This window comes from Gallinula chloropus, assembly GCF_964237585.1.
Source record: "Gallinula chloropus genome assembly, chromosome: 6".
Lineage (NCBI taxonomy): Eukaryota > Metazoa > Chordata > Aves > Gruiformes > Rallidae > Gallinula > Gallinula chloropus.
In genome coordinates, this window is record NC_140091.1 from 30,086,333 (window position 1) to 30,101,970 (window position 15,638).

A 15,638-nucleotide genomic window follows, 5' to 3' on the forward strand; every position below is an offset into this window, starting at 1 on the left:
TGGTTGTGAGAAACCCTTATGTACCTGTCTGCCCTTCCTCAGACGTCTGCTTTCTGATCTGGAAAAATTTAGTCTGTAGCCATGATGGGATGTTTTTTAGGACAGCCTTTTGTTGCTCTGTATTCACATGAAACTATATTATGGTTCCTATTGTCTTATGTTGTATACTTGTTTCTACTTCTCCATGTTGCTTTTTAGTAGTATACTTACATGAAGAAGTCTGAAGATTTTCAATACAAGTAGAGGAGATATTGATGTGATATGTGCTCTCTGCTTTTATGGCAATTCCCCAAAGTTACCAGTATCTTGTCTTTGGGAAGATTACTGCCTTGTTCTAATTTCTATTGTTTTGGGTATAACAATACTGTTTTTAAGTCTGTCTTTCTGTTAACACAAAATCCTGCAGGTAATGCATGTGAAATAAGGATGAGTAGGTGGAAAGTTGTCACATTTTTTCACACTTTCCTTAATTTTGTTTACCTCCCAAAGTTTAGGTATTTCAGTGACAGACAAATAAAAAATTGAGCTGAAACCCCACTTCTATATCTAAGAGACACATTCACTTACAGACAGGGTGTTTTATTGTGTTTGAATAATAGGAAATCTTTACTGTGATCTTGTTTTGAATTTTTATTCTGTACTGAAACTCAACATGCGTTAAACTTTGGGTTTCATGTAATGAGTGTGGGTGGCTTTTTTTTTTTTCTTCAACTGTAACAGTTGGTAATCTGACGGTTGGTAGTATGTAAACTTTCTCTGATTCTTTCTTCCCTTTTCTCCTTTCCCTTCCTGTTGCAAACATCACTCGTGTACCTGTGTTTCTAGCAATTTTGATTGATACAGCAGTCAGAACTTCCACGTTCTAATTCTGGTTGCATCTTAGCCTAGATACTTCAGATTGAACAGACTTGTTATTTGTGTTATAGAAAGTAAACAAAAGTTGAAAATGTGACAACAAAATGTTTTTTCCACATCATGTAATGAATGGGATGCTACAGTTGTTTTGCTGTGACAGTTTCCTTGAATGTGGTAATTATTTTGGGTTTGTGATAACTTCATCTCAGGTTTACAAGTACACTGCAGGCTAACGTGAGGATTTGGTACAGCTCTTTAATTTGAATCCTAAATGAGAATTCCTTGTATATGAAAGCAGTAGCACAAGACAGTCTTCGAGGAGATTTTTAGAACCGAATACTTTTCAGAGTCCCCAGTAGCAGCCAAAATGCTTTGCATCTCCCTCATGTTTGATTTACAGTCATTATCTTACAACGGAAACTAATGTTCTGCTAAATTTTTCTCCAGGAGTAGGTGACCTTCTAAGGCAGTTTTTCTCCCCTGTACTGGCATTCACACATTATTTTGTATTTCTTCCCTCAGATTCTGTAAGTTAGTGGCGTAGATAAAAAATGGTGATGTTAATTTCTGCTGAAAGTGCCTGTGTGAATGATCTGTTTGGGTCAGCTCAGCACAAAACTGAAGTGAATTGTTCTAAGTGGAATCCCAGGACTTAGTTTGTGTTGTTCATTGAGGGTTGGTGAACAAACCCCATAATTGGCAAACGGATATAAACTTCTATTGGGTACAACAAGTTCTGCATTGGTGCAGATACTGCAAGCAATTTGAGCTCTATTGAGCTTACGAAGGTAAAGGTGAAAACTAACTAAAAGCCTGATTAATGTTAAGTTCTAATGCTATATGAAGATTAATTAACTACGATTAACTGTGACAGTGCTCCCTTCCCCTAACAAAGAATTTGCGAGTAAATGGTATGTTTTGTGATCTAGCTGATCATCAGATAATGCTGACAAAATACGTGTCGACTGATAATGGCAGACTGTAGTTTTGCAAAATTCCTACTTCTGTCTGCAGCTGATAAGGATGGCACTTCAATGTTTGTTGTGGGAAAATGAATAACTGCACCCATTGGTTATTTCTGAGATAATGCAGCACCTGTTAGATGAGAGTGAGAAGCTATGTTCCAGTTGCAGCAGGTGCTTGTAGGGTCACATGGAGACAGAGAAGGGGTAAAGGCAATAAGTCAAAACAGCAAACAAGTGCCAACAGTGGCGGAGCTGTATGTGCCTGTGTGATTCACAACTCTGCATCTTGTTTAGGCAGTAGAAATACATTTCCCACTCTTCTTTGGTGCCTAAGCAATAACATAGGAGCTGTCTGTGGCTCAGGGACAGTTTAAGTGAGGGTTGTTATTTGCTGTGGTATGCTTAAAAAGTGTGCCAAGTAGCCTGATAGCAGAGGGAGGAAGTGGAAGGAGTCAAGCTCTTGGACATACTAAGAGCTACTTCTTCAAATCTCATTCTAGAAGCTTTGCTATTCCTGGAGGAGAGAAGTCTTTTGTTCAAAAGCCAGAAGTCTTTTTCTGAATGGGAAGAACTGTAGTAATAAATTTCTAGTCCTGACTTCCCCCTGTGTTTGAGTAATATCTAGTCAAGAAGTCTCATACATGAGGTATGTACAACAGGTGAAAAAAGGGAAGATATGATCGGGGATATGCTGAAGGATGTTACAGGCTGATAAATAGGCTTCAGAAAGGATGTGACAATACTACTGCCTTTCAAGCCACTGCTTACTGTTGATTTTGGATAAATCATTTTGAATGAAAAAGTGCTTTTATCTGTAAGACCCTATCCAGTTACTGTCTCAGGTCTCCAAGCTGACTTGTATGTCTCCAGATGTTTTAAGTCTTGATTGACAGGAATACTTTCATACTGTCTACCAGGTATTTACTCTTTCATTTGAAATCAGACTTGTAAGTTATTAAAGCTCTAACACTGCAAATCTGATCTTCAGTAAGAGTGCTTGTAAACTATGTTTATAGAGTCCTGTGCTGATAATTACTTCAATTTCCAGTGAGTCTGGTAGTTTACATGGGAAAAATTCCAGGGTCTCATTGAGGACACGTGTATAGCAAGAGCTGAACTCAGAGGTCACTGCACTTTGTGATTTGAGGGCGTGCTCATATTGTGTCTGAAGAGAAAGCCCCCCTTGAGAACTACAGGGGAAAAACGGTAAATAAGTGCAGGGATTAGACTGAATCCAATATTTATGGCAATACAAAGTTACTTACATGGTTTAGTCCCATTAAGTTTAATGGAATTATTAACTGCTTGGTATTTCAAATAAGATTTCTCAGTCTGGATGTAGATGAAATGTGACCTTGTATTTCAGCTTCCGAAGTACATGCAGACAGTGCAGCATTTTATGTCTAAACATTAACTTTTCATAATATTCCTTTGATGCTGAATTCTAGTAAAACTCTTAAAGTCATCAGCTAATTGAACATAAAAATATTCTTGGTTATTGCTGTCATCTTTGGAGGCTGCAGTACTCGGAAAATTTCAGGAAGCAGTTATCCTAATTGCTTAATTCTAAACAAATACATACATTTGTTATCCATTAGGTGCCTGTTAATGACTTAAACTTGACTCCATTGTAATTGCAGAAATATACTGAAAATGATATAAGAAGCTGTTGTCTGGCTGAAATAAAGCAAACTGAAGAGAAATACACCGAAACTCTGGAATCGATAGAGAAAGTAAGATACTACTTAGAGAATTTTAATGTATTTTTATAACAGTCTACAATATGACATATTTGATGTATGTGTACTTTTTCATTTTCTTGTAGTTTTTCATGATGCCGTTGAAAAGATTTTTGTCAGCATCAGAGTTCGATACTATTTTCATCCACATTCCTGTAAGTAATTGTGTAATTAATTAACAGGTATACGATGCATAGCTGGTTGTGATCTCTTTGTGTTGCATGTTACTGCACAGAGTAACCATTTGAAGTATGGTGCACAATGCTTTTGTATAGACATTAGGGTAGTTGTTATAAAAGGAAGTGTACACCATTTCATTTCTGCATGAGGGAATAGCATAAGAAAAGTGGTATAGTTGTGTCAGCGGTTATAAACTGGGGTATCTTTGACCCCTAGAAGCCAGTAGTTTATAGAAGATGGGCTATCTTCTAATATATGCTGGAATTTTAGTGATTTTTATTAGGTGCTTTTATTAGGATTTCCATAGCTACTCTGCATATCTTTGTATCCACACTGGCTCTGTCATCATTGAAGACGTTTTAAAGTTAATTCACAGTTTTGGATTCAGATTCTGGTGCTGGAAAGGGTAAGGAAATCTTTTGTCAAGTATGTAGGAGATGTCTTTATTTGACTGAAATCGTAAAAGTCTCCATTTTCATTACTCTTGATTTTTTTTTTTCTATTTATTTCTGGACTAACCTTAATGGCATGATAATTTACATACAGTTTTGGTCTATGTAAGGGTGGTTCTGCAGATATCTTTAATCTGTCTGACTTAAAAGGAAGACATCAGGCATGGTCTTAAGCCTCTCTCAACACAAAGGAAAGGAATGTTCTTTTATGAGGTGCACTGTAAAGAAAGAGTCCCCAGAGGTGGGGCCCACAGGCCACATGAAACCTCTATTACTTGCAAAAGATCACCTCTGTTCTGGCTCTCTCTGCATATCCTGCAGGCACTCAGGGCTGTAGGAGGTGGTGTTGGGGACTTTTTGTTCTGTGGGAACCTGGTCTGTCAGAATGTTTCAGTTGCTGTTGCAACACCATCCTGACAGAAGGTGAATTACAACACTGATGAATTACAGGGTGATACCTGACACCTTGCCATATTTGTGCTGCTACAGAAGTGTTCACCTTGAATCTCAATTGCTGTGATTTTTTTGTTGCTTTGAATATTAGTCCAAAATACTGCCTGTTCTCTTGAAGTATGTCATGAAGTATTTAATATTCTGTCCTACGTGAATATTTGCTATTCATTGCAAACAAGGACCTGATGTGCCCTACCTAAGTTACTGTAAGTCCCTTTCCTAAGGCTCTGTGTGCCCGGGCATGTTGACTTAGCGTATTGAAAGCCCTAAAGCCAGCGCATGTGAACCAGCACACGGGGGCAAAGAGCTTGCCCGCTGCAAGCACGAAGGGGAGGTCAGCCAGCTCGCTGCTCCTGAAGGAAATGTAGGGGAGGGCAGGTGAGAACAGTAAAAAGAACAAAACAGCTTTATTTCGAACTAGGAAGACACATAGTAAACTGTTAAATTTAGGGTGGTTTACCTGGCTTTTCGTTGTCAGCATTCAGTGTTCTGTGGTTACAAACCGGCGCTTGTCCTGACACCCGTAACGTTTCCTCGGCATCCAAAACCCTCAGGAGACAGGTAGGGCTTGCCTCGGCCCTAAGCGTGTGCACACACTGCCTCTGCGGCAGTTCCCAGCAGCAAGGCTGGAGGGCAGTGGAAGCTTGTTTTAAAACTAAAAATAGCTGTTGCACAGACCTCCACAGCAAAATGCAATGCGGAGAGCAAGTGTGGTGTTCTCAGAACAGGACGGATTTATCTTTGTCGCGGGTTTTTGGGGAAGGAGGAGTGCTTTAGGGTGTTGCTGTGTTCCTTACATAGACTCTGAAAGATGCTTGCTGGGCAAAATGATTTGCTGATGTAACAAGTATTTTAAGAAAACAACCCAAGCACCCCAAACCACTCACCAGTCCAGAGACAGTGTCTTTCCTCAGGGCTCGGATTTCAAAGTTGTATCCTATAAAATGTGTGTGTGGCTCTCTGTGTATGTGTATATATATATGCACTTGTATGTATATCTGTATGTACACATATAGATGCATTTATATGTACAGCTGTGCAGGCAGCTAAACACCACACAGTCATTCATTCACTCCCTGCAGTGGGATGGAGGAGACAATTGGAAAAAAACAATAGGATGGAAAATGAAGGGAAAGTAGTAATAATGATAATAATTACAATAAAATAATAGGCAAAACAAGTGCTGCACAGCACAATTGTTCACTATCTGCTAGCTGATGGCCAGCCAGTCCCTGAGCAGTGGCCCTGACAACTCCAACAAGGTGTTTTTGTACACTGTAACGTTCTATGGCACGGAATATCCCTTTGGCCAGTTTGGGTCAGCTGTCCCAGCTGAGTCCTCTGTCATCTCTTTGTACACCTCCAGCCTCCTGACTCAGAGGGCAGAATGAAAAGCTGACAAGTCCTTGACTTGATTGTAAGAACTGCTCAAAAATAACTAAAGCATCAGTGTGTTCTCAACATGATTCTCATCCTAAAACTGTAACACAGCACTATACCCCCAGCTAGGAAGAAGGTTAACTCTGTCCTAGCTGAAACCAGGGTAGATGTACATATGGGCATACAGAAGGAGAGAGGGATGAAAATATATGTAACAGTGAAGTGGTAGAACTTTCATTAGCTTCTAATGATGTTAACATCAGTTTTACTTAAAAATTGACTTGGGAGATGAAAGCTCTAAAAGGTGATTTTTGCCCCCTTAATGTTAAGTTACTTTTCAGGGCTGTTGCTTAGTTAAGGCCCTGTGCACACCTGAAAAAATGTGCTTCTGTAATTTATCAATGGGAAGCATTTCTATAATGTCTTTGCTGCAGCTTAAGGTTTTGAGGATATGGTCATACAATTCATAGTGACTAAACTTGATGCGATTTAAACTTTTGCTCACTCACCTGTGATAGGTTGATTGACTTGGAGTACTCCTCATTTTCATCAGGATGAAGTGAAATGTTTTCACTTAGTTCACAACTCAATATTCCGTATATTTTTGTAGTACATAATTTACTGCATTAAACCACCTTCAATGTCTTTTTTAGTTCTCAATTTTCCATTGCAGTGGTCTGTACACAGTTATCCTGATTTGAAAACTTTTTAACCTGTTGTAATTTCTGGTGAATTCTCTGGCAGTATCCACACAGCATTAAGGCTGGTGTAATCTCCCTTAGTTTCTTGCAGATTTTTGTGCAATAGTGAATAAGGTGAGTTGCTACTGTACTTGGGGAGCAAATCTTTTTGCAGCATTCTTGTCTTTCAGCCATTAGCAGCCTGCTGTATTGGGAAACTCATTGTGATTGCAGTTAACTTAGCACAAGAACATTGCTAATTGACCAATGTAATGTACAAACCTAATTTTTCACAGCTCAGGGACTTGAATCATTACTTTATCTTGTCAGTAAAGCATTTACTTGACTTGCTTAATTTCAAAATTATCATCATAAAATGAAGATGAAATAACAGTGCATGTTCTAAGATTGAAAAATTAGTCTATAATAGGTAGTTTTTGGAGTTTAGTTTTTCTTGTTGCACTCTATGGAAGATGTGGCAGACCTTGAAATTAGGTTCTAGTCTCAAATGATTTATTTCCCAATTTATTGAAATAAATTGATCTTACATGAAATAATTGATTTATATATTTAAAGCTTTAAGTAGTTTCTGCTTTTAACATCCTTTTCCTCTCCTCATTAATGTTTTTAAGGATTTGGTGAAAATTCACAGGAATCTAACACAGGACATCAATGATTCCATTGTTAATAAAACCGATCAGAATCTATATCAAATTTTTATTAACTATAAGGAAAGGTAAGACTTAAGCACTCTTAGTAACTGTGATAATCTCTGATCATTTTTTGGTGACTTTACCATGGTTTTTTTTAAGTATTTCTGAAATAGGATTGAATGTCAGTGTATTTATTAAGCTAGTATTTGGTGTTTTGAGTGTGGAAGTCAAAATATACCCTACAGCTATATGAGCCCTCCCTCCTCTTACCCCCAGTTTTGGAAATATTATTAGATAGAAGGGTATTGTCTATATTTTTAATAAAGCTTAATTAGCTTATTTTGCACTGCATTTCTTTCATGTAAATAATCAGAGGCATTTTATGCATGTACCTGTATTGTTTAACAGATAATATATTATAAAAGGGAAAGAAGGGGCAAAACAAGGCGAGAATATATGTTAAAGCTATTCCAGGTTGAAGAAAAAAGAGGTCAGAAATTGAAAGGGTTGAAAGCCAGTGCAAAAGAGAGAAGAGACTTGGGCTTTTTCCTACCCTGTAGTGAAAGGTGTGATGGTAAAGCAAACATGCTCTGCCTCCAAACTCTTTAACAACAGCCAGGCTTGTAACAGCATCACCGTGGCAGCAGGCTGTGCCCTTTAGGCTAATTGCCAATTTTTTTACCCACATTTTTAGATTTTTTTTTCTTTTTTTGGCCAGCACTGGACAGCTGTTGGACTGTATAGATGAACTTCTATGCCTGTGATATTTGGCTGAAAAACACCTGTACTGCGGGCTACAGTGCTGACCTACCTTGAAGTAATCCTTTGTTGGTCTTAAGAATGAGTTCCTTCTGGGTCTGGAGCTGGAAAGACCTGTGGAAGCTAATTGGGTTTGCTTGAGGGTGATGGGGATGGAGGATTGTTGCAGTAATAACAGACTTGTGAGGAATTGGGCAGCAATGTCTGGAAAATGTTAAGACAGGAGAGTTGTTTTCTCAGGGAGAAGGGATGCTGCCTGTAAACGGTCTTGCCTTCGGAGACCCTCTGTCTCAGCTGTTATGTTGGAGCAGAACATAGTTATTTCCCAGGCTGTTAGGCTTTCTGCTGCTGTAGAGGGGACAAGAAGTTGTGCTGGAAAATGCTTATCTTTCAAAAGCAGTTCTGGGATGTGAGCAAAAAGGGAAACAAAAGACACTGAGAAGAAACCTCAAGTTTATAGTGTACAAAAAGTTTGGAGGCAGACTCGGTATTAACCACGTAGTGATCAGAAGTTAATTAGAAGTGGTGTTAAATCAGTATCGTTGCTTTAATTGGGGGGGGGGGGGGGGGGGGAAGGTAAAGGTTAGGTAAGAGAAAAAGAAATTTAGGGGACACCAGTGGATAACTCTAAGAACCCCCCCAGAAAAGGATTTGAGGTATACAGAAAGAATTGCCTCGAGAAATATGTGAAAAGGGAATGGAAACAGCATTTCCTGCAATGGGACTAGCAGACATAAAACCAAACCATGCTCCTTCAAGGAGCACTGCTGCCCTTGCAAACTATTGAAAGTTTCTTGAGTTTTCATACACTGATTTTGATCTGAGAACTTAGTGTATAACCTGGTAGGAACTGTTGGAGACAGATCGGTTTAGGTAACCCACACGTTTTTTAAAGGATAGCTGTAATTAACTCTACAAGCCTGTCACAATTCATCCATTACAACCTTGGAAATCTACAGCCCTTGTAAGTACTACAGACTGTTCTGTTAAACAGCAGTTACACTGCTTTTTAATGAGTCCTGTATTTGTCAGAACATTTACATGTGAATATAAGAGGAAATTGCAGTGATTTTACAGCTTTTTGAGGTATACAGCTCAGAACTGTATTCTCCTGGATATTCTTTGTTGTATGTGTGTTCCCATTGAAATCTGTGGCCAAATCCTAGCCTTGCTTGTTTAGGCACTGCTCCTTTTGAAAGGAGGATTGTTACCAATTCAAGTATGAAAAATGATCAAGGATTGTTCTTAAATATACCAATGATCCTTTTAGCATTTATCTCTTGCTTTGCTTTAGATTGGTTATTTATGGACAGTACTGCAGTCAAGTGGAGATAGCGATATCATGCTTAGACAACATCTCTAAGACAAAAGAAGATGTTAAGTTGAAGTTAGAGGTATCAGTATTTTTTAAAATGTATCTATATGTACACATGTAACAACTAACATGTTTGTGTGAACATGCTCTGCTTTAATCCAAGCAAAAACTTCATGGTGAAAAACTGGCTGGACTGATAAGTGAATAGGCTTGGTTCTTTGGTGGGGTTTTTTGGGCCTCTAGTACAATAAATATGTGAACTGTTAGAGTACACATCCTGACACAAAAGTGAATGGAGTTTTGCCACTGACATCAGTAGGGTTAGGGGTTTTCCTGGAAGCAATCATCAGCAATATCCTGGTGCTAACAGCTGAGATGTCATGACAAACACAAAACTTGAGAATCACTCAGGTTGGGAGGGACCCTAAGGCTAAGCAAGCCCTTGTTCCACAGCCTCCCAGGGCCTGGTGTCTGCCACAACCTTGCGCCCTTTCCAGCAGAGCTGATTCCTGCCTGGTCAGCCCTCAGGCTTAGTGTGTCCCTGCTTTGTGCATACTAGGTGAAGGACTTAATTGTTGCCTTCATGTGATGTTCTTGTTGGACATGCCCTACCCAACATGCACCACCAATCTGGTGCTGTCTGCAGACTTGTTGTGGGTGTCTTCTGCCTTTTCCTATGGATCATTGCTAAAGATATTAAATGAGAGTGGGCCCTGGACCCCTGAGGAACTCTACTTACAACTGTCCCTCAGGTAGTGTATGAAATATCAGTCACTGCTCTTTCTGAGACTCATGATCTAGCCAGTTTTTCATACATCTAGTAGTTCATTCATCTGGAGCATAACATCCCAACTTCGATATTGGGACGTTGTGGGAGATGATGCTGAAAGCCTTGAAAAAGTCAAGGTAGGTTCTCTCTACTCATGCACAGATCTAACCATTTTATTGTGGAAAACAGTCAAGTAGATCAAATGTTGATTTACCTGTGGTAAATTGGATAAATCCATGCTGGATATTTCCAGTCATGTTCTTTGTGTGCCCCAAAATTGCTACCAAGAGGACTTGCTCCATAATTTTTCCAGGGGCTGGAAAAATTGATTGGCCTGTAGTGGCCAAGTTTATCTTTTGGTGTTTTTTTTGAAGATAAGTCTAGTATTTGCTGCCTTTGCTGTGCTTATTGGCAATGTCTTTTTTCAGTTCAGTGGAATGCCTAGTTGCTGCTGTTGTCTGTGAAGTTTATTGTACTCTTTCTCATGCTGTTTAGGTATATCGAAGAAATCTCTAGATTAAGTCCTTTTTTGCTTAGCTGTTCTTGCTTATTGTTTTCCATCATTTTGTTTATGTTCTGTATCTCAAGCTTAATATAGTTGTTTGATCCATATAACATTTAATTTTCATATAGATCACTTGAACATTTTTATTTTCTAATTTACTTGTCTTATTCTTTCTTCTGCTGTGAACTAGGAATGTTCCAAGAGGGCCAATAATGGAAAATTTACTTTGCGGGATCTTTTAGTGGTTCCAATGCAGAGAGTGTTAAAATATCACCTGCTGCTCCAGGTATTTTATTCTTGAAATTTAAAGGGCTGAGAGCAAAACTGTCCTGTTTATCATCAGTAGATTGTAAGAATGAAAGCTAAAGGCCTTTATCAAAGGGAGGTGATTGACATTTCCATAGATTCGAGGCTGATTTAGTATGAAATAAAATCCAGTCAAGTGTGGTTTTCTTACAGAGATCATACCTCAGAGCTGAAGCATATCTGGGGAAAAAAAAAACCCAACTAAAACCAAACACTACAGTTGTTTTTTCAGTGTCTGAACCTTTCATTCTTGGCATGTTTAAAATGGTTAGTAGTACCCAAATATAGACATGGTACTTGAAATGTAAATTGTTACACCCCAAAAGAGGAAGCTGGACCATGCTTAGGACATGCTTTTAAGACTTCTTCGCTGTCATAAATTAAAATAAAGCCATATTTATTTTGAGATGCTTCTTGGTATAACCCACAAAGCGTTAGCTTTTGCAGTTAGTCCTGTAATAAGGGTGGAGAGTCTTATAAATTTAATTTGATAGCCATGCCAGGAGACTCATTAGTTCAGCTGTGAGGAAATATATTACTGCATTAGACTGTCAACCCTGCTGATGCTTGTATAATGTCAGTTTGAAAAAAATCTACTACTTGTATGTGAAGCATAATTTTGACACTGTAGAACAACATGTATTCTGTAATATTAGTTTTCTGGAGATCTTTCCAAGTCACCAATATTTTGATCAATGGAAAAATTGGAAAAAAAAAGGTAGAACTGACTCTTTAAAAAAACCCAAACTTTATAAATATGAGTCGTGATTTTAGAATCAATATATATATTATGAAGAGATGTTATGTAATATGTCACTGATGTAATGTATTGCACGCTATAGTATGCACAGTTCAAGACTTTGAAGGAAAAATATCCAGTAAAATGATAGAATTGTAATGTGAAGTATAAATACTTATTCCTTCATTTCCTAGGATTTTAGCAAGTTATTATGTTAACTGGAATGTATAATTCTTTTCTCAAATTATAAAGAAATAACTTGTTTCCCCATGAGGTTACTTTTTCACTTCATGAGAACAAAAAAAGCCCTTTTATTTTCCATATGGGAAGCGGCTAAAAAAATTCTTTAAACACTTATATTTGAATTAAATGTCTTCTGAGTCAGCTTTATCTTAGGCATAATGAGACAGTGACTTTTTTTTAAGCAGTTGCACATTTTAGCTGAAATTTTATTGCCAACAGAGCTCTCTGCAGTCAAGTGTGTGCTTCTGAATGGGATGATATACCCTTATAGTAACATGGAAATGAACTCAAGTGTTTACCTGTGCTTTTAGCACACACATACAGTAATGATCTGACTGGCAACTTCTAAGTGTTAGAGCAAATTAGCTTCTAATGGTGGTTCATTATCAGCTGAAGCCAGTGTTTAGGTTATATAGCAGTCCTTCCTAAACACTTGCCAATTACCTTTTTGCAGTAGTAGTCCCCACTCAGTCACAGGCTGTTTACTATGGGGATGAAAATACAAACACTTGAGTTTTCTGATTGTGGTTGCTTTCTTGGGGTGGTGGTGGTGGGTGGTTGGGGATGAGCAATGACAACTTCAATTGATAAACTGACAGTAAGGAAAGGAATTCTGTGTTGTCCACAGGAGCTGGTAAAGCACACTACTGATCCCATGGAGAAGGCAAATCTAAAACTGGCACTTGATGCAATGAAGGTAAGTGTTTATGGCAATGAAGGATTTATGTCTTTAGCAGTTAAAGTGGTTCAGAACTATATTTCCTGGAGGAGATAATATTTCACAGCAGGTCAAACATGTTTTCACAGGTCACCGAGTTTTGGGAGCATGTCAGGGCCAGTACGTAGTTGAAGGCTTTGCTCAAGTCTGGGAAACAAGTTCACGTTTTTGAGGTGGAGGGTTTATGAAATGGAACTTCCTTGTTTTAATTTAGTTATACATCATTTTACTGTCATATAATGAGATAAAAACAGATGTTCCAATGATGTTGGTCTCACTCCCAAAGTGTAGGAATCTTTCTATCAGCGGAAGTCAATTCTACTCAAGGTCTGTAGTTTCTCAGTGAGAGGAAGACAGTTATCTATCTTTACAAGACTTTTATTCTGTCATCTTAATATGATCTCTGTGGCTTTTCATTTGAAAGCAGTAGTGTCTTTCTGGAGGTGGATCAGTCACTGTACATTCACATGCAAGTGCTACAAACAAATGCTTTACAGAATAGCTGTGCTGCCTTGTGTATCAGGTAATATATGAGGTGCTCCTCTGCACAGCTTCAGAAATGAAGTACAGTTCTGCTTTGGTTGGCTTCACAGCATGAAATGTGACATCCACATGCTGGAATTGTGAAATTCTTTTTCTATTCTTTGTGGGGATGGGGGGAAAGAAAACCAACATGGCATAGGTCATATCTCCTGTGGTGATCAGGATGGTCCACAGAAGATGCTGAAGTCAGACTGAATTAGTTTTGGATCATGCAGCTGGATCATTATGTGGCTGTCTGCCTTGGATGCCTGGAATACAGCTCACAGATGAGATTGTTGGCTCCCCTTTTTTGTTGTCCAATTTTGTGCATCAAATGCAGAGAGACCTGCCATGGTAATGCCTGATGGAGGGATAACTGCAATGGGATGGCACAGCCTTATTCTATCTAGAGGCAAGCCATGCACCCTGGCTGCTGCTGATTGGCTAGAAAAATAACCCTGGTTCTCCCCTCACCCTCCTTGTCTCACCCTGTTTCCTGTCTTGCTTCACTGGTTTTGGTGCCTCTTGGGCTGAAATAAAGACCAATTAAGACATTTCTTGCCAGAGTGACTGTGGCAGGTACGTACTGGCTCACAAGACATGACCAGCCAATTTAAAAAAACAAAAAGAAACCACTCCTCCTCCCCATATAAAACCCCCAGAATACCCAGGTATGGTCTCCTGATTTACTGTACTCTCTTAAAATTATCATTGGTAATATAGTAGAAGTACCTGTGCAGCATCAGTATGTTGTGTCTAAAAACCCTGGTGTGTCTGTTTGGAAATCATATGCCTTTGGAAAAACTTCTGGCAAAGTGGTATTGCCCCCAAAAAAAGAAATTTCCTGGAAGGATTGTGCTGTCAGGTTTCTTTAGCAGCAAGAAAAGAGGTTATTTAATTTCTGCACTAACTCTCTGAAGACTGATGTGAATGTATCCTGCACAGATTCATTTGGGAAGCTAGCATAATGATTGCAGCTATTCTTAGATTCTGATTAAAAATGTCTTAGGAGGAAGGTTTATCTTCCTTCCCACCTTCCAAATCTGTGACCGCTTTGAAGGGATACTATAAAAGGAAGTGGTGAAGATCAGGATGCCTTTTCTAACTGCTACTCTCAGCATCCCTGACCATACCAATTACCATTCCTGCTCATTCATCTCTAACCATAAACAGAGAAGCCCCAGCAAATTGTCACTGTTACTCAAGCATGTTCAGAGCATTTTAGAGGCTTTAATGAAATGTGTACAGTACATGTTCAGATAAAGGGGACAATAATGAACTCAACCTGTGACTTGGGGTAAAAAGACCCCTGTAACATCTGCTGTGTGATGGTTTCTCAGTGCTGTGCAGCAGGAAGACTTAAGTTCCTACTACCAGACCAGTATCTCTTTCTCTCCTAATAAGCACCTGGGCTTATGAGACACTTAGACCATACATGCTCCTTTTGAGCTGGCTTACATATGTTTTCTACTCTATGCTCTATGTACTTTCTGTTTTGTTTTCAGATATTGGATGTTGTTGACTGCTTTTTAGGACCATAAATGTGCTGCATAAATGAAATTTCCATCTTTTAATCTTGAAACTAAGACATTAATGAGATACAGGAAAAAAAACCCCAAAACCCGTTTAGCAATTTACTGTTTCCTTCATACTTGCTACCAAATATGTGTTTCAATAGATATGATGATTATAGTTGTAAATATGATTTCAGATATGTAGAGGCTTTCCTCCCCTCTTAATTTAAGCTTGCATATTGTTAATTCTTAGCCATTAAAGGTATTTTTTAAAAAATTACTAAATATACAGATGAGTCAAAAATTACAAATTAGCAAAACTAATACATTATTTGGCAAATTTATTCATAATTTTGTAAAGTAATCTGTTATGGAAAAGTTTGTTTTTCTGTTGATGCTCTAGGACTTGGCTCAGTATGTAAATGAAGTGAAGAGAGATAATGAAACACTTCGTGAAATTAGACAGTTTCAACTATCAATAGAGAATTTGGTAGGTGATATTTTTCATCTGTATAGTTTTAAAATCCCTTTTGATCAAATATATTGATAGATCTATTTCTCATTTCATATGAGATTATGTACTCTTGGTGTTCTTTAAGTATAACTGTATGCTTGGTCTAGAATAACATAGATATCGAAGTACAGACCACTGCTATTTTGGAGTTCTGCCTGTAGATAAGTATATTTGCATGGGTAAGGGTTTGTATTTCTACAGTGACTCAGGTGTTTTTTCAGTGGGACAAACTTTCCCATTTGAAAATGCAAGTGGAATGGACCTGTTTTTTATTCGGTTCAGACGATAATGAGGAATGGGTGTAATTTTCAGGCCTGAAAAATCTGGTTTTGGGGTACAAGGAGTGGGTGGTCTAACATTTAGATGTGTTGTCATCT

The 15,638-nt window shown here is 38.4% G+C and overlaps 1 protein-coding gene across 1 annotated transcript in view; it reads left to right on the plus strand.

The window, feature by feature from the left end:
• VAV3 (vav guanine nucleotide exchange factor 3) overlaps positions 1-15,638 on the plus strand; it is a gene marked incomplete at its 5' end in the record, with an annotated part of 162,607 nt that overhangs the window by 63,807 nt on the left and 83,162 nt on the right. The window contains 7 exons of the mRNA XM_084266232.1: positions 3,461-3,553; positions 3,646-3,714; positions 7,337-7,440; positions 9,411-9,510; positions 10,896-10,991; positions 12,622-12,690; positions 15,151-15,237. Coding sequence (XP_084122358.1) covers positions 3,461-3,553; positions 3,646-3,714; positions 7,337-7,440; positions 9,411-9,510; positions 10,896-10,991; positions 12,622-12,690; positions 15,151-15,237 — 618 coding nt within the window. The remainder of the gene's footprint in view (positions 1-3,460; positions 3,554-3,645; positions 3,715-7,336; positions 7,441-9,410; positions 9,511-10,895; positions 10,992-12,621; positions 12,691-15,150; positions 15,238-15,638) is intronic.